The sequence below is a fragment of the Camponotus vicinus genome, unplaced genomic scaffold (assembly GCF_025532165.1).
Source record: "Camponotus vicinus isolate PSW18456_S1 unplaced genomic scaffold, iyCamVici1.0 SCAF_2, whole genome shotgun sequence".
NCBI classification, from domain to species: domain Eukaryota; kingdom Metazoa; phylum Arthropoda; class Insecta; order Hymenoptera; family Formicidae; genus Camponotus; species Camponotus vicinus.
Genome location: NW_028141956.1, coordinates 417,908 through 442,850, shown reverse-complemented (window position 1 = coordinate 442,850; position 24,943 = coordinate 417,908). Strand labels below are relative to the sequence as shown.

Genomic DNA, 24,943 nt, shown 5'->3' with positions numbered 1-24,943 from the left:
AGCCTTTAAGGCGTAAGACTTAAGAAATTGACCAATCAAAGTCAAGTATTAAGAGAATATTCGACTGTGATTCGTCAATTCCTTAAGTCTTACGCCTTAAGTCTCCTTAAAATCTCATTGTAGACGCCGCTTTTGGAATGCAGTAGCGCTGGCAGTAAATTTTGGAACACAGCCATTATATAGAAGTCTGTGTCATATAAGCTTTCTGATTGACTATAGGCCACTTTTAGAAGCACTTTTATCGATAAAAGAGGATTCAGAATATGGACCATAGTCCGATCTTATATTTGAGATCGTCTTAAGTTCGAGCTAGAAATGCTACGCAGCCATTTGATTGGTTGAATGAGGTCTTAAGTCAACCTCGGACCAGACTTAAAGCGTCGTCTACAATGAGATTTTAAGGAGACTTAAGGCGTAAGACTTAAGAAATTGACCAATCACAGTCAAGTATTAAGAGAATACTCGACTGTGATTGGTCAATTTCTTAAATCTTACGCCTTAAGTCTCCTTAAAATCTCATTGGTCCATATTCTGAATCCTCTTTTAACGATAAAAGTGCCTCTAAAAGTGGCTTATAAGCCTTTTGATTGGCTATAAGCCACTTTTAGAAGCACTTTTATCGATAAAAGAGGATTCAGAATATGGACCATTGTAGACGACGCATAAGACAGTCTTAAATATAAGATCGGACTATGAATACCGGCCATAGGGTGCATCCAGAAGCACAACCGCTCACTGAGCGGCTAAGTAGCAATTGAATGTGATTGGTTTCTATCTTTGAATTCACCAATCACATTCGAGTGCTACGTAGCCGCTCAGTGAGCGGTTGTGCTTCTGGATGCACCCAATTGCTACTTAGCCGCTCAGTGAGCGGTTGTGCTTCTGGATGCACCCAATTGGCTGCGTTCAGCAGGAAAAGCTGCTTTGCAACTGTGTAAAATTCGTGAGCCTGATTGGTGTATGCTCTTAATTTTGACTGATTCTAAGAGCATACACCAATCAGATTCACGAATTTTACAACAGTTGCAAAGCAGCTTTTCCTGCTGAACGCAGCCAATGGTATATAGTTCAGTGGAATTAAAACAGCTGTATTTATAGGTTAAAGATAGTTTGAATTTCTGTCTTATAATGGATATAAAACAAAAAATTATACAAAAATTCAACGCGCAACTGGGATCGAATTTAAAAAATCTTGAAGAAATCTATGATTTTCATGAATATCTCAAAGCGGAAAAGGATGAGATTGAAAAATCAGTAAGTCAGTATTCATTCTTACAGAATATGTAATATGAAAAATGTTATATACTTGTCTTTTATAGTTATCAATGGCCTCAACCACTACTCCGTCCAAAGTAAAAGCGGTGATTGAAAATGTAGAACTTATTAATTGCCAAGTTGAACAGTTGCAAGAAAACTGTGCTGATCTGAGCAAGAAGATTGAAGAGACATTTAGCGAGAACGATAAAAATTTAAAGTTGCAAGAAACTATTGATAAAATAGGTCAGCTGGACAAATCATTATCCTATTTATACTTTATAAAGTATATAGAAAATGTCAGGTAATAAATTATTAAGAGATGCGTAATATATTTTACTATTTTACTACTGATTGTATTGTTTGTGTTTAGTGATGAACTAGAGGCATCGTTATCATCTGGTGACGATGAATCCACTATAACTTTATACACCAATTTGACAAAAATCAGTTGCCAGTTACAAACATCTGTGTGTCGTCACTTAGTTAATTATGTTCATGAAACTTTACACTTTTGGCATAATTTAATCAAGGAGAAATTATCAAAGTAAGTTTTCTTTCTTATATATTTAAAACACAATTCATCCCATAAAATGTATATCTTATTCTTATATAACTCAATAATATTTTATAGGGAATACAATGATTTATTGAAAACATTAAAATGGCCCTTTTCTGGAACCAATAGCACTTCGCTAAACACACCATTACCAGATGTAATGACAAGATTCAAAATACTCACCAAGTACCTTTTTCACCTGCAACTACCGTATCCTTACAGTATACAATTTAATTATATTTTAATTTATTAAAAAGATATATAGATTGAGAGACAAAATCTATTCTTGTATTGTTCTTAATGTATATAGAGAAGAAATGACAAAACCTGTAGTAACATCTGCGCTATTAACAGACTTTGCGCCAGTTAGTTTGCCGATTGCTCTCTTAGTACGTCCTCTTCGACTAAGGTTTATTTATCACTTCACGGGAGCTAAATTGACAAATCGTCAAGATAAACCAGAATGGTTCTTTACGCAGATATTAACTTGGATCAAAGATCATGTTCAATGGGTGCAAAAATATATTCAACCTATAGCAGATTCCATAGGTTTTAGACACTTGGACATAAAGGTTGATATAATTTATAAATTGGCCAATCCTTGTATATTAGCTGTTGGTTTTACATTTCTGGTTACTAATTATATTACATATTGATAGGCCGAATTTATGCGTGCTCTAGTACAATTAGCTGTTGAGAAACTTCATTCCGAATTACCCACAACACAGTACGATGATACTTTATTTGCACATTTGGTGGATGAAGCTTTAGGATTTGAAAGAGAATTACGAGAGACTCTGTTATATCCTCAAGCTCAGCCAGCCACTGTTTTCGTTCTTACACAAGCCCATATTTTCATAAAATGGATTAACATGGAGAAAAAGTGTGAGTGTAAAAAAATGTTTTTACATATGCATTATATGTATTCAAATATAAATACATGTATATTTATCTATTTATTTAGATGCAACCGAAAAAATGGATGCAATATTAAGTTCAAGTACAGCGTGGGAAAAACTGGCGGGTCCCGACATCGATGACATGAAGGTCACTGAATGTGCGGACGCTTTTCTTACACTTCTCATCACGATCTCTGATAGATATAAACATTTACCTCAGCCTGGACATAGGTAAATCATTCATTCCAAGTCATACCAAGAGATTAACTTGGTGACTAATCTTGTTATTGTCTTATAAAGATTGCAGTTTCTCGAGTTGCAATTAGAATTAATCGATGACTGGAGAGTGCGATTGTTGCAACTGTTACACGAAAATTATGAAGATCCATTAACATCGCTTATGCCGCATATTCTCAACACGTTACATTATGTTGTAACCGTTTTGGAAGAATGGGGTGTAACTGCTGTATGTATAGTTTTATTTATAATTACGTGAAATAGATAAGAGATAATTACTCATTACAAAATTTTATTTGTGTAGCATTTTTTACAACTGCAGTTTTTCAAGAAGCAATTTGAAGCGGTGGAAAATGCCACTGACAGAGGCAGTGATGTTAGTGAGAGCATTGGAGAAATAGAGGGCACTGTGTTTGATGAGGCTGTAGCCCTCTTACAACGATTAGAAAGAGAATTAATAAACGAAATCAGTGACTCGGTAGCTTTAGATGTAAAGGCAAAAAGTAGAGCTTACAGAACTGACAAGTACGAAAACTATCGCCAAATCATTACCAAAAAAACTTATTCTGAATTTATTATCATACTAATAGAGCAATCTTTATTATTTTAAGATGGTTTGCAATGCAATCTTCGAAAGAAGTCGCTTCATTATCGGTAACACCGAGTGGTTGTCCCATGTTCCAGGAATTAGCAACGCGTCTTCATGTATTGCACAATGCTCTGGCCTTGCCATTGTTTAATCAAGCTTGGAAAAGTTTAGCTGCTCAGTTTGATCAAGTAAATGCAATGAAAAATGAATTATCTTTACATATTTCTCTTTATAATAATTTCTAAGCACTTTTCAAATATTTTTTCTCTTACAGTTTCTTTTCGAGGAAGTAGTATTGGTCAATCGTTTCAATAATGGTGGTGCTGAACAATTACAATATGACGTTTTAAGAAACTTATTCCCATTATTTGGTTTATATATCAACAAGCCAGAATCATATTTTCCTTTGTAAGTCTTGTAGTTTATATAAAATTTTGCAAGCCTTTGTAGTTTATATAATTAAAATTATTTGCTTCTGAAATATACAGATGTTCATGTAATAATTCAATAATTTTAATATTCCAGGATAAAGGAAGCATGTATACTTTTAAATATTTTAATTGGCTCAGCAATACTACTACAAGAAACATTAAATAATAATGATAAAAATGCATTGGAAGTTTTAGCAGATATTGGCGTGCATAAAATGTCTCCTGAACTTGCTCTTAAAGTGATAGCGACGAGAACAGATATTATTTGTGTATAAAAAGAACTCTTCAACATATTTGTAAAAATGGAATTTATCGTATAGCAGTAAGTTTATGATACATTCTGTTAAATTGTGTGCATAATTACAATATTTTTTCATATTGTGCTTAATACTGTTTCAGTATGTCCGGTATTTGCCCATTTTGTATATATTTGATGAATTCTCAACACAATAATGTTATCCCACCATTGTCGGCGCCTAATAATAACAGTCGATTAAGAGGAAGGACAGCCATGGCAGTAAGAACACCTTTAAAAGCGTCGGATCTCAATTTGGATGAAGAAAATGAAGCAGTCATTTCTACAGCGGTATAGACGCCGATTCGATTCGCTGTCGTTCCTATTACTAATTCCTGTTCATGCATCGCCATGCAATGCACAGGTTCTGTGGCACCTCTGAAAAAATGATAGAGTAATTTATGTAAATATATTTTGTATGTGTCCAATATGTTTTTAGATAATGATATAAATTTTCTTATACTTCATGTGAAATTTAAGTTTTCCATCTATTGCACTCCACACAGCGATAGTTTGATCCAATGAAGAACTAACTATGGTGGTTTCGTTTATCGCTTCCAACTGCAATATCTACAACATCAAAACTTGATAATCATACAACGAATTATTTTATCAAGTTTGATATTCTTGGCAACTTAGGTTAAATCTGTACCTCGCATTCGTGTCCTTTCCAAGACGCGATAATCAAACCAGTGCGAGTATCGAGTATCGTCAAGAAGCCCGATGCTTGACCCAGAGCAACCCAATTACCGCTAGGTGCGACTGCGATACATCTTATTAAACCAGTTGGATTCATGGAAACCTATATTTTTTTATTTGTATATAAATTTTTTTTAATATCTTAGATTATCGTTATATGTACATTTTTTATTACTTACTTTCATTTCATTAACGTACTGGAATGTCCTACAATCGATAACTCTAAGGGTAATATCTGTTGTTCCCACAAGAAGAGTAGTTGATGGAGAAGGACTTGAGGCTAAAGTGTTCACGGGGACGGGACGACTGCTTTCTGGACAGCCTAAAAGGGAACCCATAAAAGGATCCCAACAATGAATCATACCGTCGCACGTCACTGCGTATCTCAAGGATTCCAGGAATGTAAGTGAAAGAATAGATTTTTTATGTCCGGTATATGTATATTGACACGACGAGACTGTACTTCCGTCACCCTAATTACATAAAAACTTTTATAACTCATTCTCTAAATATTCTGGTAATGCAACATTTTGTTAAAACTAAACAGATGTAACTTACCTGGCTCCGTAAGCTCCACAATTTTACAGTCTTGTCTCTGCCACCACTCATAAAACTATTTTCATTGTCCAATACATACATACATCTTACGCTATTTGTATGCCCGCTGAAAGTCTGAAGCTTTATCTGCTTTATATTAAATAACGCATCCTTCTCCGGTCTTCCTATCTCATGTTCCCAATAAGCTAGCCAATTACCACGTAATTGTCTGCCAGCGGATGACGGACAGGTTGACTCGCGACAGCCGGCAGCGACACTCGGTTCCGTCGCCATCGATTGAGACCTAACGTCGTCGTTTTGTATCTCGAATCTATTTCCTATCACAGATATATTTCCGAAACTGCAAACGTCTTTATCGATTAATTCCGCATTTTCTGTCACATCCACGGAAGTCACAGATACATTATATCTGTCTGCGTTATCTTTAACAATAACATTAAGAGAGATTAACATATCGCATAATAATCAAGAAACAACAGTTTTATACAGGAATATATACCAACCAGTATTCAAGAAGGCCGCTTTTATTCCCTGCTCATAATCGTGACAAAGTTCTTTTATACGATCGTGATTTTTAAGTATTTGTTCCATCATCTCGCTATCGACGCATCTATAAAAGAGCATATACGCTTTATGAGCAAACTCAGCAGTAAACACGGCTCGTAATTCTTCAAATGCCTGTATGAAAATATAAAATTTAATATATATTTACATTTACATCAAAAAAAAGAAATTAAAAATCGTAATATATTCAATCTTACTTTATTTCTTTGTAAATCTGGCACGTCGCTATTTTCCAATATCGGAGGAGAATACGAATCCATAATATCTGTATCGAGTTTATTCCATGCACTGGTTCCATTGTTATCCGATGTACTTTCATTTGTAGTCTTTATTCTAAAATATTAAAAATAATATAATGAATATTTGTGTATATTGTTATATATACAAATACAGTACAATTAAATCACGATGCTTTTACATATCTATATTATGTTCTAAAGTATGTACCGTATAGAGTGTTCACAAGTTGCGTTTCTTCCAAGATTATGCGACAAACCCTCAGTGTTCGAATTCTCACTGAAGGCTTTGTCGAAAGCCAGAAAGAAACGTTGAATCGGCACTGCTAAGTGATTCTTCGTAATTACGCTGCCGAGACGTAAGCTAAGAATGAGCATTGCTTCCAAGCATTTTTCAGCCAGAGCGAGACGCGCAAGCGTTCCATTTGGAAATGTAAATCTCGCGGTCGACAGTATACGTACTGTGGGATGTAGGATGGATTTAACAATCGGTTCCTAATTCCCAAATATAGATAAATGAGAGCTATTATACTTATTTTTATATTATATATTGTTAATTGATGGATATAATATACAGGCTGTCCGGAAAATGGCCCATAGTAAGTGATTTGGGACCCAAAAAGAAGGAAAAAAAGCTATATAAACATAGGTCCGGAAATAAGTCGTTTTCGAATTATAGCCACTTTTATGTTAAAAAAAAATCGTAATTTATAATCCGCTTAGTATCCTTTAAAAATTTTTTTAAATTTTAAATTTTTTAATTTAAATTTAAATTTTAAAATTTAAAATTTAAAAATTTGAATTTAAAATTTAAAATTTAAATTTTAAAATTTAAATTTTAAAATTTAAAATTAAAATTTAAAAATTTAAATTTAAATTTAAAAACAAATTTAAAAATTTTAAATTTTAAATTTTAAAAAAATTTAAAAATGGGTGCCATGAGGGTATAAGTTACGATTTTTTTAACATAAAAGTGATTATAACTTGGAAACGACTTATTTCCGGATCTATGTTTATATAGCTTTTTTTCCTTCTTTTCTTCCGAACTTTGAAGTACTGTGGGCGATTTTCCTGTATAGTTAATACATAGGTATACTAGATGATACACATATATTAATTGTATGATAGATATTACATGAAGCACGTCCATCACAGTAGAGTCACTGAGATATGCCGTAATATGATTTAATAGAGCCAGGCAAGAAATTAAGCCACCTTCCAAATTTAGTGTTAACTTTCTCTTGCATAGCGCCAACAATTCAACCATATGTGCGAAATATTGTAACAATATAATTTGTTCTCCGTATAATCCTGGCAAAATGATTGGTAAATTGTTATTGCTCGCAGGATTGAAATATCTTAGAAATTTTTATACGTACCTGCGATAGCTGTGAGACATTCTAGAACTTTAACGGCATTTCGATCACCAGCCAATAACGATTTTTTCCATGTAACACCTTCCAAACATACAAAATTATTGTCATCGACCGACGTTAGATTTTCTTTCCCGGCATAACATAACGTCAGCATTCGCAAAAGGTTTCGTGACAAATGCCGCGCTGTAAGTACCGGGCCGAGTCTGTGAGACAGCCAAATAACGGATTCCGCACTCATTTCGGAAATTGTACATTCGCTGGGAGTGGATTTTCGATAAATATCCAATTGATGATGTAGTGAATCTTCCTCCGATTCGGTTACGTTGCGTTTGTTGTCAAGATCGATGGCAAGAGTAGCACACATGTCTTCCTTGGCTTCTACCAAGCTGCATACATTCTCGGAGAGATTACTGCCGGAATGGATATTTGTGCCATATGTACTAACGTAAGTGAAATCTTCGCTGGAGGTTTTACTACCGACATTGCAGCCAATACTATTAAATTCGATTACTGATTTAGGCCCACCGATATTTGATTGTTTTGGTATCGGAATCGTTGGCGATTTCACAGAGCCGCTCGGTGAATTTTTGCTCCCATCGTCGTTCAAATCGTCATTCGCATTCAAATTGAGATCTATATGTAAGTCGATATCATATGGCATAGTATTATTTAAAGAAATCCATGTGTTATCCTCTGGTTCCATAGTAAATACTTCTGTAACAATAATTAAATTAGTTAATTAAATTTCCTTTTTAATAGACTATTTTTTTCAAATATACTAATCGAATCATTAGCAATTCATTCGAAATCACCTTCAACTTCATTATCTAGTGTTACATTAGATACATGATTATTGCTCGTTGGTTCAAAAGATGAAGCAACATTATGTTCAGTATCCGCGAATGAATCTTCATCTAATGGAGATAAAACGCCTTCCCCGTCACTGCAGGGTCCACTCAAGTCACAGCTCCTTTATAAAAATTTGCAAATAATAGAAATTATATATAAGATGTGTATCAAATAAAATTAATTATATAATAATTTCTTTTTTCTTACTTTAGATTTCCAGTTCTATGTGTGCATGTACCAAGGGATCCTTGTATATAATCTTTATATCCTCCTACTGCTTCCACCAAAGGATTTATAAAATTATCTAGAAATCTACGTAATCCTAATCTAACTATCAGCTTGAGCAAAAACATTCTGTGATATAGTCGAGTGGTTCGAAACTTTGCGAGTGTTCCCGCGGGTAGTATATCGGCATATAATGCAATGTCCATGATGGAACCATTCTCATATAATTTTGTGATGGGCGAGAGAAACGTATCTGCCGTATCCTTCGGCCCCAATGTTCTATGGCAGAAGGATTAGAAAAATGAAAAGAAATTATAAAAGAATAATTCTGTTAGAAAGATATTTCTCTATAATGCACACTTACTTTGCGATAGGATCAAAAAGATACCACACTGATAAAACCGCGCTATAAGGATCTTCCATAATTTGTACTATGTGAGGAACTATCAATTGTAATGTGGCTTCTCTCGCGCTACCGGCGTAAGGTAACAATCGTTCGAGTTCTCTTGCAATTGCTTTTACCTTACACTCGCTAATTTTACACAGATATTTTGTCTTTGTTTTAATCGCAGATTCGATATCATCTTCGGTCCTCACAATAGAATTTAATTCTCGTATCAAATCATTATATTCTTGCAACATTTCCACAATATTATATAAATATTGACAATATTTGGAGAATGGGAACAGACTGCCGGATAAAATTGGTTGAAGAAACTGATGCGCAGATGGTGGCGGAAGACCCATATATGTTATTGTTGGATAACGAAAAGGAATCTCATCGTTTACCTAAGTATAAAACAAAAAGCCTCATATATTATAAAATATCGATTTTGATTGTCTTAATAAAATATATATAGTGCGAAATTTTAAAATTACCATTGAAATGTCATTCGGCTCTACGTTATCTATATTATAACTCTTTGGCATAATGTCAATCTGAAGCAACAGAGATACGATATTTTTTATACATCTCGGTAAATTATCAGCCGATGTCTTCAAAATGTTTAGACACGTCGCGAATCTGTGCGCGAATGATGTTTTTTCAATGTTCCAAGTCGCGCGAAACTTGCCGGCTAGAAATATCTCTACCATTAGGCAACCGAGTATCTGTTGTTCCTTGATACGACCACTGGCCACAATCTGTTTGTAATTTGTAGAAAGATCGTGCGATCCCACTGTAGGTTTATAAATTCGATGGTTGATCTTATTCATGAAAGCGTACATAGTTTCTACTTGCACGATCGCCACGACAGGATTAAAATCCTTTGGCAGAATAATAGGTTGATTAACGGATTTATCCGATTTAATGTTATCCTCTGAAAGCAAAGAACCTCTAGAACGACTCAACAAGCGACTCAATACGAGAGGCGACGATCTCGCTGCGTTTGTTGCCGTAGCGAGTGATTCTTCTTCCTCGATACCAGAACTGTGACCTTCATCATCACTGATTCTATTTGTTGATTGATCACTTTCTGTAATTGTACAATAATTTGAGAAAATTTTAAGAACATTTATTCTTGAAATTTTTGTAAAAAACTTACTGATTTTAGTTGAAGTTGTCGCGCATCTAAGACGAGGTGGTACTTTACCCCAATAAGGAGATGGGATAATTTTTTGTGGGTGTGGTTGCGTGAAAAGTTGTACAACTCCAGAATTAGTTAAATCAGTATGATTATCAACTAACTGTAGACAAACATTTTTCGATTTTACGGCAGCAAAACCAGACAATCTATCGCATAAAAAGGCACAAAAATTAAAAATTTCTATAAATACAATAATTTTTATTATTAAACAAGATTAAGTTTTTGTACTTGTAACCAAAAGTCAAATCTATCCAATGGTGCAATCTTTCCGAAACATAAAAACTTTCTAATGCTTCTCTATGCTTTTCGATAAAATCTTCTGGAGAAGTTCCCCATGCTGGAATTTCCAAATCTGGCAAATCTTCGTGAATAGACTGTAAATAAAACATACATTTTAAAAGATTTATTGAACCTTAAAGAGATATTTTATCATTAATTAATAATATAATATTTTACCTTAAAAACATTAGGATCAGTAAAGAACTGTGGAATACATTCATCAGGACTCCAATCATGTAACCTCTGAATTGAAGCTGGATATTCTCCAGGTACCCATAAAGTTCGTACATGTTTACAAAGCACAGACTTATTATATCGACGTGAAAGATATACATAATATGTGATTTCTGATAAAACATCCGAAACATGATGTCCAACCTGTATATATGAATTAATTATTCAAAATATGTGAATATATGAAACAAAATTCCCACGTTACTTTATATACCTCAGTTGATTGTGAGTCAAATGTGAGATCTAATTGTCTGTCTCCCTTATTTAGTCGAAATTTTGACTTTGTTAGATCTCTCCAATTGCCACCGTTCCTCGATGTAAAATCCGTCACCCAAGGCATAACATGATGACAGCTAGGATCGCCGTACCTTCTACCAGCTAAATTATTGAGTGCGGTCAAGTAATCAAAATTGCTGATACAATTATACACCCACATCTCACACAATTTCTCGATGCTTTCATTTAAACCAAAGTCGCTGTTATTTGAATGAGATATGTTATCCTTTTTATTGTAAGCATTATTATTGGAATTTTTCTCTTTAATGTCTTGAGAAGTAATAGGACACTCATTTTCAGGTTTTAAATAAATATTATCGCTTAATTTTGGTAGTACCTAGAAAAAATAAAATCAACTTACAATATTGGAATATTTTTTTCTGATCTTATTTCACATTTAAATTATTAAGATCATATATAAATAGAAGACACAAAATATACCTTAATAGTAAAATTATCTGTGACCAATATATCACTAAGTGTAATTTCTCCCAATGCAAGACCACGATCGTGCAAGTCTCTGGATAATCTTAATAATTGATAAACTACAAACAATGATTTTCCATGACTCATATTAAGAGCAGCAGGACTATACATTACGCATCTGAAATTGATATTTATAAATATGATAAAATGCAAGAATACTTTGGAAAAGTTTTAACACATTAAAATAAATAAATACAAAACATTATTACTCACTCGCGAAGGGAGAAATTCGCAATCTGCTCATAAAAAATTATAAAAGCGGATGGTGTTTCTATGACAAAATGGATCGGTACGAGATTACAATGTGCTTCGGATGATGTGCCATTCGATACTGATAAAACCACACCATGTTGCACTTGAACCAAAGTACAACCATACATCCTGTTTAGTACTTCATGCATAATAGCAACGTCATTTGCATTAGCTGTGATATTAGATTGCTCCTTTTGTTCAACAAAATTCCAAGGATCTATATATTACACAAGATTGTAAGTAAAAAAAAAATCAATATCTAACTCAAAAAATTGAAAATTGAAAAACTAGATAGAAAATATTGTCTATTAAAACACGTACTATAATATTTCTTGTAAGTTTCTTTCCATAGGTTTCTGTAATTAGTTTCAGCTACATAATGCAACAATTGTGAAAACATTAATTCCGCTTGATTCTTTGTGCTGGTAGGTCTTCCTCTTGGCAAAGGAATCGCATTCTTGTACTGTTTTACATATACCTACAAGAATAATAACTTTATATCGCATCTCATACAGCATATATATTTTGTATAAAATATCCAAAAGATTGTAAAGATACTTTTGCATATATTCTCAGCCAATCGCAACCTAATTCATCGAGAGAGGGTTGCGCGGCTATCTCATCGCTGGACAATCGATCATGATTGATAAACGTAAATGGACCAACTGTTAGAAACCGGGAAAGCCAATTTCTGTGAACTGTCAGACAAATTCTTCCATCTGTCAATATCATATACTTTGCTGGTACCAATAGATATTCCTTTATTATATCCATTTTGCTTTATATTTATTCAAATATTTTATTATTATGTAAACAAATACTCTCAATCTTTTCTCTCATTTTCATTTCGTTGTAAAACAACAAGAGATAATATATACTTTCATGTATATATTCTTTCTCGTCTGTCATAAATGTCAAAACCAGCTGATTTTTAGACGAAGCTATTGAGCCTGTTCTTTTTAGCTGCACTGCTGCACTAATGCAATTAGTTAGAGTGAAAAAAAGTATGTTTGTCTCTTTCCAACTTATTGCACTAGTGCAGTAGTGCAGCTAAAAAGAACAGACCCATTGAATCCATAAAAGGGATGGCAACTTTGAAGAAGAGATAATTGTAGGAATAATATCCCTAGAATATTCTAGATGGCGTTTTCGAATGATCAGTTTGATTGGCCGCATTCAGCGGACTCAATAGTTGGACAACATTACTAGATTTTCCGATGTAATTTGACGCTGATTAGTCGGATCTGAAAGTAGGAATCAATCACGTTATTGCTACTTAGCGGTTGAGTCCACTGAATGCGACCATTGATCTGGGGCAGTTTACTAGACCAATCACAGCCATTCTTCTGAAAAATGTAACCATACATTTTCCAGAAGAATGGCTGTGATTGGTCAATAATGTCTAGTAAACTACCCCGGGTCGATCAAACCTGGGGGCCTATTACGGTTTTTGAAACGAAGTGAAAATAACAAAAGTGAGGAAATTTACTAGAGTATCTACAATTTCATTTGTCGAAATCTAGTAAATCTGTTCACTTTTGTAATTTTCACCTCGCTTCAAGAACCGTAATAGGCACCCTGACCATTCGAAGATGCCATGATACTGGATATTAAAAAGATGGCGATACTGTTCTTTTCGACAATTTTTGGATATTGTAAAAATGTGAACCACTGTTTACAAATCTGTGTAGTGAGTGAATTACTTGCAAGTAATTAGAGTAATTGGTTATTATGTTGCCATTTCACAATAGAATACTTTGTTGGAATGATTATCCTTAGCTTAATGTTATATAACGAATATTTCATCGATCAATTGTTCAAATTTGTTTCAACTCTTCAAAAAGTGTGATGCTTGTTTTACGCGGACTCCAAAACTCGAATTCTCTCGTCATCTTAGGCGGCCTCGCTTTGTGTCTTTTATTTATGATTCAATTAAAACAAATCTATACTAACAATCAAAAATATAACAGATACCTGAATTATAAACAATATGTAAGTTTTCTATGTATTTATATAATTATTAACAATCGTGTAATTAAAATTGTCTTAAAATTGTTTCAGATAATCTATAATTTGTACTTTGGACAGAAATTTATTTATAATTTTATGTACTTCATATCTAATATCTTTAGATAATATATATACATATATGTTTTACATATATGCTTTTTTCAAATATTTTTTGTATTACACACATGATACATATAATTATATATAATAAGATTCTATTTCGAACTTTATCATAAATTATAGATTCTTTACTTGATAATGTAATTTTAAAAATGAGGGACATGATTGATCGTATGTTTTTAGATGAATGAAATAGCAACAGAATTGAAAGTAGTGGTAAAGTCTATAAATAAATCATCAACTTATGTTCGTCAATTAAATGAAATGATTTCCAAGTATCGAGATAGAGAGTCAAAGAATACTTCAATGTCAAGAGTTAGCATATCATCGTAAATATTTTGAGTAAGTAAAAAGATTTATATTGAATATATTAAATATTATATTTACATTTTATAAATATCATTTAAATTCCAAAATAAATTTATTTTGTTATGCAAAAATTAAATGATTATTGTAAAACTTATGTATTAAATTATAACATTTATTATTTAAATAAGATTTATTATTTAAATAATATTAAAAATTATAGGACTATACAGAATATTATTGTTTTTTCATTGTAATTGACTTATTTATTATTATTCATAAAATGTACATTATCAAATTGTAAAAAAAGAAAAGAAATATATGCTTATATAATAGTTATTGATAAATATTAAGAACAAATTTCAATCGTCGAAATTATTCAATGGCATACATTGAGCATCATGTTTATTATGTCCAGCATTTTCCAAAACACCATCTGGTGCGCAAATCCATGGATCTTTTGTTATTTTCAACCAATTATACAACCGTTCTTTAAGTTCAATGAATATGCTCTAAAAATGAAACATATATGAATCATATCTATTAGTAAAAATTTTGTGATTAATTTGATTACAATATTACACTACCTTTGCGGATGACTTTGAAGCTATATTATTTAATTCCTCTGGATCATATTTTAAATCGTACAATTCCCATTCTGGTCTCTGATAGTATTTTTTTAACGTTTTATACCATGGTAGAGGCTGATGAGTCTGTGTTCTATTTAGAATATCCTGTATATACACAAAAATATGAAAGATTTAGGAATATTATTGATATTTAACTTGTATGCTCCAGTTAAAAAATAATGGCACTTCTTCTTTTTCAAATTACCTGGAAGGTTGGAGATATATAAAAATCCTGATCAATGGGAAATGGCATTCTATAATTAATGTTATGTATAAGTTTATGGCGTTTGGTTCTAATTGTACGCATGGGATAGTACATGGTAACTTCATGGTGCGTTTGGCTAGCAAAGATTGCTGTATTATTTTCTACAGGTTCTATAAAAGAAATATTCATTATTTTACAATTTTTTAACAGAAGACACTATATGTTTTATGCATATGTTTATTGCATTCAATATACGCATATATCCATACCTTTAAGAAGTAATGGCAGAAGTGACTTGCCAGTAAGTGGAGAAGACACTTTATTGAAGTTTGGATAATCTATGTAAGTTATATTGAACCAATCTAATATTGTTGGTGCTATATCCAACAAAGAAGTCATGCTATTTGTCACGCTGTTTTTCCGATGGCCGTGAATCGGTGATGAAATCATCATGGGTTCAGCCATACCTTCAAAATTTTTTTTCTTGCATGTATTATATATTTTAGTTAATTCGTCTGAATCTTTAACATTATTTTTATTTTTTCTCACTTCACCAGTCATATTTATCGATTTTGTCAAAATAAGATGTTCAGACCAAAAGCATAACAAAAATCACACTTGATGAAAATATTTTTCATTGAAATATTTATTATAATATTTAATAAAAATTATTTCAAATGTCACTTGCTTTTCATTCTCTTTATACTTTTGCAATATAATTAAATAAATTTACAAACCTGGATCATATAAATTCGTGCGACCATTTGGGAAAGGTATGCCATTATCGGACGTGTAAATTACCAATGTATTATCCTTGAATCCTGCATTTTTTAATTCTTCAAGAACGAGACCGACACCTAGAAAAGTTATATTCCTTTAACTATCTTTACTTTATACATTAAAATGTACTTGCTCATAATATATACTGGAAATGTATATATTTGAGCATTTGTAAATTCAATTTATTTAGAAAGATATTAGAAATACCTTTGTCCAAACGAGATATCGTTGTATATTGTGCAGCAATATCTCTTCTAGCAGCTTCAGTATTTTGAACATAATAAGGTACCTTAACTTGTTCCCATTGATAATATATTGGATTCCAATCGGGAATTGTACCCATTCCAACATCACCGTTACCAAATTTCTCACAAAAATTGCCATACTCTGGGTTAGTATGGCCACAACGATGTGGATCGTGGAAGGCAATATATAAAAAGAAGGGACTGCAAAGTTAGAATAATATTTTGCAAAACACACATACATATACGAATTTTTTAGTGTATGCAATGTAGCACAAAAAATATATTGTTATTATATATTTTATACGTAATGACATGCACATATATAAAAAAATACATCCATTATATAATATTTATAAAAGTAAAATTATGAACTGTATGTGGAAATATCACTTACTGTGTTTTATTCTGAACTGAAAGAAATTCACGAACTAACAGTTTTATATAAGTAATATTACGACCTACTTGAAGAATAGAATTATTTTCTTCTGTATGTGCAAAATCAAAGGGATAAACATTATTCGGTCCAACATGCTTTTTGCCAATAATTCCTACAAAAAGAAAAAAATGCAATATGCCCCAATAATGTATAATGTGCATATTTATTAATCATTATTTTACCCGTTCGTATATTATTTTTTTTCAATATTCTTGGCAAACTTTGAACATCATCAAAAGAATTAAAGTGATGAATTCCATGATGAAGACCGTACATTCCATTTTGATGGCTTGGCAATCCAGTTAATATTGCAGAGCGACTATAAAATGAAAATTCAAGAAATTTATATTGCTATTTATATACTCTCTCATAATAATTAGATTCAATTTGTAACAAAAATACCTTGGTGAACAGCTACTGACTGATGTATATGCATTATTGAACAATAGACTTTCTTTTGCTAATTTATCTAAATTTGGAGTCTGACAGATTTTATTCAAGTAGGATCGCATTTCAAATCCTGCATCATCAGCTGTGAATTGAAAAATAAATTATTTCAAACAATAAGAGAAATCCTAGATCTATATTTAGATAATTTATGATAACAAAACTTTTTTGAGATAATTTTCTATTACTACATGTTTACATATTTTTATAAATATATACAGTACAATACTATATATTTTTATAAATATATGTTAATTTTGTATGTGTTTATTATGTGTTTATTATGTATCCCAATATATATCTTCTTCATATGTATCTTAATTTTTCAATAATGTTTTCTATATAACTAGATTCTCATTTTGAATTTTGATGCAAATTATGAATTATCTACAATTGATCCAATTTCAAAATTAATCGTATAATTTCTCATATTTAGGAGAAATTAAAAAGATTTATAATTTCTAATTGTTGACAATATTTTTAGATATATAATTTTTCATATTTAATATTATCATATTTATCATATTATATTATCATATTTCATATGTAATATTTTAATTTTTTTACATAAAATTATACAATTGTGATTTAATTCAGTTTATTCAATAAAATATTCGAGAAATTATATTTTTTAATAAAATAAGCCTTTAAAAAACCCATAAATAAAAATCAATAAATTACCCAGCAACAAAAGCACATTTTTTGGAGCTGTATCAGCATCTCCATGCGTGATGCATAATGTCAATGAGATAATGCACAAAGTACATAATGATTTATTAAACTTTGAACGGTTGTTCCACGACATTTCGTAATGCTTGTTGACATGTGTACGGTGTTGGTGAATGGCTTACGCTTATATATGAATGACGCATGTAACTGTTGCCAATATCACGGATCAAAATTTGTCTGCTTTTCTGAGATAAAATAAGATTGATTGTCTATTCGTTCTAATCTTATTGCTCATTATTCACAATTAAAAGCGAAGATATAACATAAATATCCGAAAGTTCGATATGTTTGGAATTAAAGTTGACATTTTTTTTGTTATTCGATTGGTAAATACATAACGTACTTGCATGTGTCATACAGTCACGTATATGCTTGATGTATGCACGTTTTATACGTTTTTTTTATCGTTCTTTCTTTTATTTTATTTTCGTAAAATCGTAGTTAAACATTGTTAATTATAAACTAGGTATATTTAAAATTTTCAACATTATCGCTTGCGAGACCAAGCTGCTCCGAAATGATTCCCTTTTCGTGAACAAAATGTCATTGTATTCCTGTAAAATAGGTTAGACAGTCATTATTTGTTTTGGAGATATGATATATGCTCTCGCATGTTTTTAAATTTAAGTAATTGCAAATACGTATACGCCCAATAGAAATGTAATCTTATCACGGTTCAAAGTAAACATTGAGATTTAGGATTGGGAGTGACAAATATCGAATGAAATTTATCACTATGGAGCCTTTTCTTAAAAAGCTAGTGGGGGAAGGGGGGAAGGTTAGGGGGTTAGAGGGGAAGAATTGTTGATCTCTTACACTAATCAAGCTTGACACGTGATTTCCGAAGTCTGCTTTCCGATAATCTTTTCCTTCATTTCAAAGTTGACACATCATTTCTAATACGTTTATAAAAAATAAGTTTATAAAATTAGCTAATATATATAATTTTATATAAAAACTCTTGTTTCTTTTTTTATTCTGTATGTAATCTATGTAATATGACCATGTGGAAATAAATGTTTCTCTGTGTATAAAGTAACAATATGTGTTTTAGAGTCTGAATATTTAAACAAGATATTGCATCATGTCCAAAAAAATTATTTGCCTATTTGATGTTGATGGCACACTCACTGAACCACAACAGGTATATTTTGAATAATTGTGTATATATTTAATTATTATTAAAAAATATATTCACATCTTTTGTTTAACATAAATAATGTCTTTTTTTAGATTATTATAATTAACATATTATTTTGCGTCTTACCTTATGTTTGATAAAATTTATGTTTGTTTTCCATAGCCAATCAGTTCGAGCACTGAGAAGTTTCTTCTGGAGACTGTGAAAAAAGAATTTGACATTGCAGTAGTTGGAGGATCTGATTTGACTAAGATTAAAAAACAATTAGGTAATGAAAATCTGTTTGAAAGGTACAAGTATATCTTTGCGGAAAATGGGCTTATCGCATTCAAGGATGGCAAAGCTCTGCCATCACAAGTAAGTAATCAAAGTGATTATTTACAATTATTGTATTTAAGAATAATAATAAATTATGTTTATTCTATTCTCACATATATGTATATATTAAATTTTAGTCGATTCAGAATGTGCTGGGAGAGGATGTTCTGCAGGATTTTATAAATTTTGCCTTGCGGTACATATCTGAGTTGAAGTTGCCATTTAAACGTGGAACATTTGTGGAATTTCGCACAGGTATAATAAACATTTCGCCAGTAGGACGAAATTGCAGCAAGAAAGAACGCGAACAGTTTTTTGAATATGACGGTGAACATCATATCCGTGAAAAATTTATACAAGTCCTTAAAAAGAAGTTTCCTGATTTGGCTTTGACTTATAGTATTGGTAAGTGATTTATATGAAATTATTGATATATATTTAATTTAATTAGTAATTAATAGCAGTTAAATTAATAAATTAACAATACTCATTAAATTATTTCAATTAAGTTGATTATTCTCATTAATATAAATTCATTACTAACTACAAACTTTTGAAATATCATACAATAATGGCTGAAATTAATGCATTATTTATAGAAAAGCAAACAAATATTTATTACTTTTTCTAAGGAGGACAGATCTCTTTTGATGTTTTTCCTTTTGGTTGGGATAAAACATATTGCTTGCGTCATATCCAAGGATATGACGAAATACATTTCTTCGGTGACAAAACGGCAGAGGGTGGTAACGATCACGAGATTTACGAGAGTGATTTGACGATAGGACATCGCGTCACTTGTCCTAAAGACACGGTAAATCAATTAAACGTCCTTATGGCACTCGTAAAAGATAATAAGGAAAAGGAGCAATTTAGTGTTCCATTGCAATGTGTCTAATAAATCGAAGAATAATATAGTTTTCTAGGTCAAAATAAATTTATATTTTCAATACATAATATATTAGTAAACTAGTTTTTCCTCTGTTTTAATCTTTTTGCCGCTCATGTAACATTCCTGATAATACAAGTGTAAGAGTACTTAATATATATATATATATATATATATATATATATATAATACTTAATATATATTATACTTAATATTGTTACACAGTTTCAAGTTTCAGTATTTTAAAATTCTATGTTTCTACCAACTTTTAGAAATATATTTGTATATATACTATTTATTCTTAGAAAATTATTTTCTTATTATTGTTCGATATAAAAAAGTTATAAAATAATTAAATAAAAAAGATTATCGGAATTTAAACAATAATCTTTTTTTTATATATTTCCGAGAGACAGATTTTACGCGCACAAGTCTCACACATACCATCACACATATCCTAATGCATTTACACGATACACAAATATATATATATATTAAAACTATATTAAACAATAACAATGTCAACATAAAAAAACATTTATTGGAAGACATAAGACGTAGAACTATTCCGCTACCGACGTATGAAAGGCACCTTTATTATTAGCATATGTAAATGCACAAGGCATAATGTAAGGTCAATGCTGCATCCGTAATATTGTTGTGCTGCATAAAAAACTTTTGATGTTATCTTTTCATCTTTAGATAGATTTCATTACGTAAGTTTTAATCGCAATTTTTAACGATAATGCAATTCGGATAAAAATACATTAAGTATCTCATAATTGATATATACAGTAATTTTCAGCAAAATATGTATATATATTGTGAAAAAAGCTCGCATAAAATGCATTTTGTTCATGATATGTAAATTAAGTTTTTGATAACGGCGTGAGTTTTTATACTCCTTGATAAACAGGTGCACGTTTTGCTGCGAAAGCGGCAAGTCCTTCGAGTCTGTCTTTTGTGTCCATGATCTTGCTGTAGCATTGCTTCTCGATCTCCAGACCGTCTTCCAGAGACACTTCCGTGCCTTTGGATATAGCCACTTTTGCCAATCTAAGCAATAATGGCATGATGATTAAATCGTTTCTATATATAAATGTTGTTATTTATCGGAGATAATTATAAATGTTTTAAGTATAGAACTCAAGTATTGAATAAAAAAAAAAAACGTGTTACTCGCATTCAGAAGATAAACAGTCGTATGATGTGCATTATATAATACATGAGCGATCGCATCAGCGATTTTGAGTAGTCATCGCCGCATTTAAATGCTTATTTCTTATGAACAACGTATTATTATTACAAGAAATTTCATGCTTTATATTTTTCTGTTATTTATATTCTTCACTTTTTATACTATTGATTTATTTTATTACTATTTTCGTTATTTTTTTTAGTAATATTTTTGTTTCTTTTTTATCTTTAGTTCTTTTTTTTATTCATTCTCGTATCTTTTTTATTTTTTATGTGCTTTTCTATTTTTATCTAATTTTTATTATATTAGACATTTTCACTTAATTTTGAGCAAAATTAAATTTTGTATCATTTGGACAATTATTGACAACTCACCTAACGCCAATAGGACCGTTGGGCAAAATCTCTCTCGCGATAGAAAGTGCCGTTTGATAAGCGGCATCACCAGTCTTATTTTGCGGAACCGCCTCGTTTACGAGACCAATCGTGCATGCCTGCTCGCCGTCCAGAATCCGTGCTGTATAAATCAATTCCTTAGCCTTGGCTGTTCCGATTATCCTCGGAAGTCTCTGCGTTCCACCGGCGCCGGGCATTATGGCCAATTTTGTCTCTACGAGACCCATCGTGGCCTCCGAAGAGGCGACTCTGATGTCGGTTGCCAATGCGAGTTCCAGTCCTCCGCCCAACGCGGCACCATCGATGGCCGATATCACCGGAGTCGGCAGGTTCTCCACGTCGGTGATGAGATCTCTCAGGGAGGATACGAATTGCGGGGCCTCGGTCGTGTCCATCTTCAATCTCTCCCCCAGATCAGCTCCGGCGCAGAATACTTTCGGGACCAAGCTGCGTATGATGAGCACTCTCAGTTTCTTGTTCTGCTTGATGGAAGCCAGCACCTCGTTCAATTGAGAGACCAAGATCTTCCCGAGGGAATTGCGAGCGGCCGGTCTGTTCAACCCTAACACAGCGATGCCATTATCCTTCCCGTCCAAATAATTAACAATCACTTCTCTCGCCTCGTCCTTGGGACTTGGCATCGCTTTCGTAGTCAATGTCCTTGCAGCACAAGCGCAAAGGTGATGAAGAGTGCTGCTGACTCTGACGTTCGCTACTAACGAAACCATTGTGCAGGAAATGTGTTTCTCCTTAAAATGGAAACTGGAAAAAATTTTTTTACACTTGTTAAGATATTTGATTTTGAATTCATTTTAACATTTGATATGAATTTTAATATTTGATATTTGAATTCAATTTTAATATTTCTATCTCTATCCACGCATACAAAGTATTGAATTATGCATACATATATATTCAATTTTTTATTAATTATATCATTTGAGAGAAAAAAGGATGAAAAGGGTCAAATGAAAAATTCCAAGAGACTTACTTAAACACAACAGACCGGTTTCTTGACTTTCGCCGCACCGCGTAGTCGCGAGAAAAATTACAACGTTGTTATCCTTGATCTTATTTCGGGATTACGATGCAACAGGAGCATCCAGCGGATAAATCATGCGCGTGCAATGCGCGAATTTTTTTATCGTATTTTTTTTTTAATTTTCGCGAATCGCAAGAATGTGTTGTCGCGTTGCAATTTCTCGGACTTTACGCACTTTGTCACAACGCACTGTTACAACATCGACGCGATGTGACAGTGAAGGCGATGGTAGGGATGACCGAAGAAAGTTCGCGAGACTCGACGAGAAGAGCGCGAATCCCCTCCCACACTAAATACTGTCGCGTCGACGTCGCGGCGACGACTGTTTGCTCGTTCTTCGAAAGCAAACAATGTGTGCAGTGTGCACGTGTCAGTGTCGCTGGAATGCGCGCGCAGCCTGCGTATGCGCGTTGAACGCATATTAGTGTCTATTTCGAATAAAAGAGGGTACCACATGGCCTTTTCCTTCTCTAATCGTGTATGATTTGTGACTACAAGTGCGATGTACGCGGCTTTCTCTCTTAAATTGAGTAAAAAATTTTCGGAGATATATCATAATAAACAAGGAAAGATTAAAAAACCGACAGAAATATTCTTAGTGATAAGATAATTACGTAATAATGACCGAGCGGAAGAGTCGCATTAAACTACAGATAAAATTGCAAGTTAGTCGCGCATATAATAGAAGTTAGACAAATAAAGTCCAAGTATATAGCTCTGTAATGTATTCCTAAAACGTTTGTATGTAAATCTGTGTTTATTTTTGGTAGCAAAGCTGTTTTAAAAAAAAGAAGAGAATCTTATCGTGTTTCATAAGCAGTCTTTCTAGACAATACCTTAAAAATGTTTAAAAAAACCTGTTTAAAAATATTTTATCGTTCTTTAGGTACTTTACCAACAATAAGATGCTTGTGATCTTTTTGCTTTTGACAAAACAAAAAGATTTTTTCCGTTATTTAAAGTACGCAATTCGGGTAAAATTATAGTCAAAAGCAATAAAAGTAAATCTCTTCTATTACTGGCTAATAAACATGATACAATATAATATATAAAAAAATAATTAAATAAAGTAAACTTTAAAAATTCTTTCTCATATATATAATTTATAAAAATTATATCTAAATTGCGTATTTAATTAACGGAAAAATGTGTTTATTTTAAACATAAGTAACAAATACAATTTTCACAAGGAATATCGTATATCAATAAAATGTATTATGTTATAACATAACATTCTTAATTACAGTACAATTTTATTATATAATGAGGATTGACGAAGTACAATCCTTTTTGTAATTAAAATTAAAAATCTTCCATTAGTATTATATATTACTAATTACTAGAAAACACGATAAACGCAATATTTCGATAAACATGTTTATGTAGAGATTATCTAATTTTTCTGCTTAATTAAGGGCATATCTTATCTAAAGCGTACACACACATATATAACGCATTCATATTCAAAGCAAATACATATATACGTACAAAATTTATATATATGTATGTGTACATGTATACACACATATATACGTGTTTCTGACAATATAAATTATGTATGTTTAAAATGCAAGTTTATATACGTGATGTATAATAAATATTAATTATAATTTATATATAGATATAAATTTGAAGTAACTTGCATTTGAAAGAAAAAAATAACTTTAATCGATAAAATCAATTTTAGAGAATCATAAAAAAATTCCCAAGAAATCATTTTTCTTCTCTTTTCTTCTCTCTCTCTCTCTCCCTCTCTCATTTTGTATTTATATTTCAAAATATCTTTTTTAATTTTGTGGATTTTTTCAATTGTGTAAGATCTTCAAAAATTCTTTCTCGTATAAAATGCATTAATCGGAAATGTACGGATGCACTTTGGATATATGAACTTTCGATTCAAAGTATATTTTATATAGATAACGCGTTCTGCCAATAATTAAAAAATTTTAAAATACATTTCAATATAATTTTGCGTTGATATTCCGCGACATTTCTAAGCGAGCCAAATTGATGGCTAATTAAAACGCGACAGATCCTACAAGTTGCACCGTTTCTCGAAGCATAATGTATAATTATTGTAAACAATAGCTGTATATAAAAAGCAAACGTCGGAAATTTTGCACTGTTGCTTGTACAACTTAGTAATGACCTTGTTATTATTCGCGCAAT

General features: G+C 31.8%; 5 protein-coding genes and 1 long non-coding RNA gene across 13 annotated transcripts; 3 read left to right on the top strand and 3 right to left on the bottom strand.

Moving 5' to 3' along the window:
- Nucleotides 1–1,025: 1,025 nt before the first annotated feature.
- On the top strand, nucleotides 1,026–4,731 carry Rint1 (RAD50 interactor 1). The gene is made up of 13 exons (XM_083090094.1): nucleotides 1,026–1,254; nucleotides 1,320–1,558; nucleotides 1,628–1,801; nucleotides 1,889–2,023; nucleotides 2,124–2,385; nucleotides 2,473–2,698; nucleotides 2,778–2,943; nucleotides 3,013–3,178; nucleotides 3,254–3,474; nucleotides 3,561–3,726; nucleotides 3,813–3,946; nucleotides 4,064–4,291; nucleotides 4,369–4,731. Exons 1-12 carry the CDS (start codon nucleotides 1,129–1,131, stop codon nucleotides 4,242–4,244), a joined length of 2,196 nt encoding a protein of 731 aa, XP_082946220.1. The 5' UTR covers nucleotides 1,026–1,128; the 3' UTR covers nucleotides 4,245–4,291; nucleotides 4,369–4,731.
- Nucleotides 4,261–12,847, bottom strand: Wdr81 (WD repeat domain 81). The gene is made up of 22 exons (XM_083090092.1): nucleotides 12,443–12,847; nucleotides 12,206–12,362; nucleotides 11,846–12,101; nucleotides 11,588–11,750; nucleotides 11,085–11,483; nucleotides 10,814–11,014; nucleotides 10,586–10,731; nucleotides 10,316–10,503; nucleotides 9,651–10,246; nucleotides 9,136–9,560; nucleotides 8,754–9,050; nucleotides 8,510–8,667; nucleotides 7,701–8,411; nucleotides 7,457–7,632; nucleotides 6,533–6,816; nucleotides 6,283–6,418; nucleotides 6,025–6,199; nucleotides 5,522–5,943; nucleotides 5,143–5,436; nucleotides 4,917–5,066; nucleotides 4,728–4,834; nucleotides 4,261–4,642 (listed from the first exon to the last, which is right to left on the bottom strand). Exons 1-22 carry the CDS (start codon nucleotides 12,656–12,658, stop codon nucleotides 4,411–4,413), a joined length of 5,889 nt encoding a protein of 1,962 aa, XP_082946218.1. The 5' UTR covers nucleotides 12,659–12,847; the 3' UTR covers nucleotides 4,261–4,410.
- On the top strand, nucleotides 7,272–10,808 carry LOC145966185 (uncharacterized). The gene is made up of 3 exons (XR_014436983.1): nucleotides 7,272–8,336; nucleotides 8,759–9,256; nucleotides 9,344–10,808. It is a non-coding gene; the product is annotated as an uncharacterized LOC145966185 (long non-coding RNA).
- A 584-nt stretch (nucleotides 12,848–13,431) lies between the features above and the next one.
- On the top strand, nucleotides 13,432–20,224 carry Pmm2 (phosphomannomutase). Of its 7 annotated transcripts, none has more exons than XM_083090040.1 (8): nucleotides 13,432–13,574; nucleotides 14,198–14,356; nucleotides 15,162–15,280; nucleotides 15,365–15,496; nucleotides 18,846–18,935; nucleotides 19,095–19,289; nucleotides 19,388–19,655; nucleotides 19,883–20,224. In XM_083090040.1, the coding sequence occupies exons 5-8, from the start codon at nucleotides 18,876–18,878 to the stop codon at nucleotides 20,146–20,148; spliced, it is 789 nt and encodes a 262-aa protein (XP_082946166.1). In that variant the 5' UTR covers nucleotides 13,432–13,574; nucleotides 14,198–14,356; nucleotides 15,162–15,280; nucleotides 15,365–15,496; nucleotides 18,846–18,875; the 3' UTR covers nucleotides 20,149–20,224. The 7 variants fall into 7 exon arrangements, with proteins under 7 accessions (XP_082946166.1, XP_082946165.1, XP_082946164.1 ...); XM_083090039.1 differs by having other exon boundaries at nucleotides 13,476–13,593; XM_083090038.1 differs by having other exon boundaries at nucleotides 13,481–13,876.
- On the bottom strand, nucleotides 14,564–18,382 carry Sgsh (N-sulfoglucosamine sulfohydrolase). 2 transcript variants are annotated; one of them, XM_083090035.1, is made up of 11 exons: nucleotides 18,135–18,379; nucleotides 17,744–17,976; nucleotides 17,018–17,147; nucleotides 16,798–16,934; nucleotides 16,574–16,727; nucleotides 16,142–16,380; nucleotides 15,892–16,011; nucleotides 15,424–15,621; nucleotides 15,155–15,324; nucleotides 14,908–15,054; nucleotides 14,564–14,832 (listed from the first exon to the last, which is right to left on the bottom strand). In XM_083090035.1, the coding sequence occupies exons 2-11, from the start codon at nucleotides 17,865–17,867 to the stop codon at nucleotides 14,683–14,685; spliced, it is 1,569 nt and encodes a 522-aa protein (XP_082946161.1). In that variant the 5' UTR covers nucleotides 17,868–17,976; nucleotides 18,135–18,379; the 3' UTR covers nucleotides 14,564–14,682. The 2 variants fall into 2 exon arrangements, with proteins under 2 accessions (XP_082946161.1, XP_082946162.1); XM_083090036.1 differs by lacking the exon at nucleotides 17,744–17,976 and having other exon boundaries at nucleotides 18,135–18,382.
- A 436-nt stretch (nucleotides 20,225–20,660) lies between the features above and the next one.
- LOC145966163 (methylglutaconyl-CoA hydratase, mitochondrial) lies at nucleotides 20,661–23,112 on the bottom strand. The gene is made up of 3 exons (XM_083090037.1): nucleotides 22,724–23,112; nucleotides 21,712–22,494; nucleotides 20,661–21,195 (listed from the first exon to the last, which is right to left on the bottom strand). Exons 2-3 carry the CDS (start codon nucleotides 22,458–22,460, stop codon nucleotides 21,036–21,038), a joined length of 909 nt encoding a protein of 302 aa, XP_082946163.1. The 5' UTR covers nucleotides 22,461–22,494; nucleotides 22,724–23,112; the 3' UTR covers nucleotides 20,661–21,035.
- Nucleotides 23,113–24,943: the final 1,831 nt, after the last annotated feature.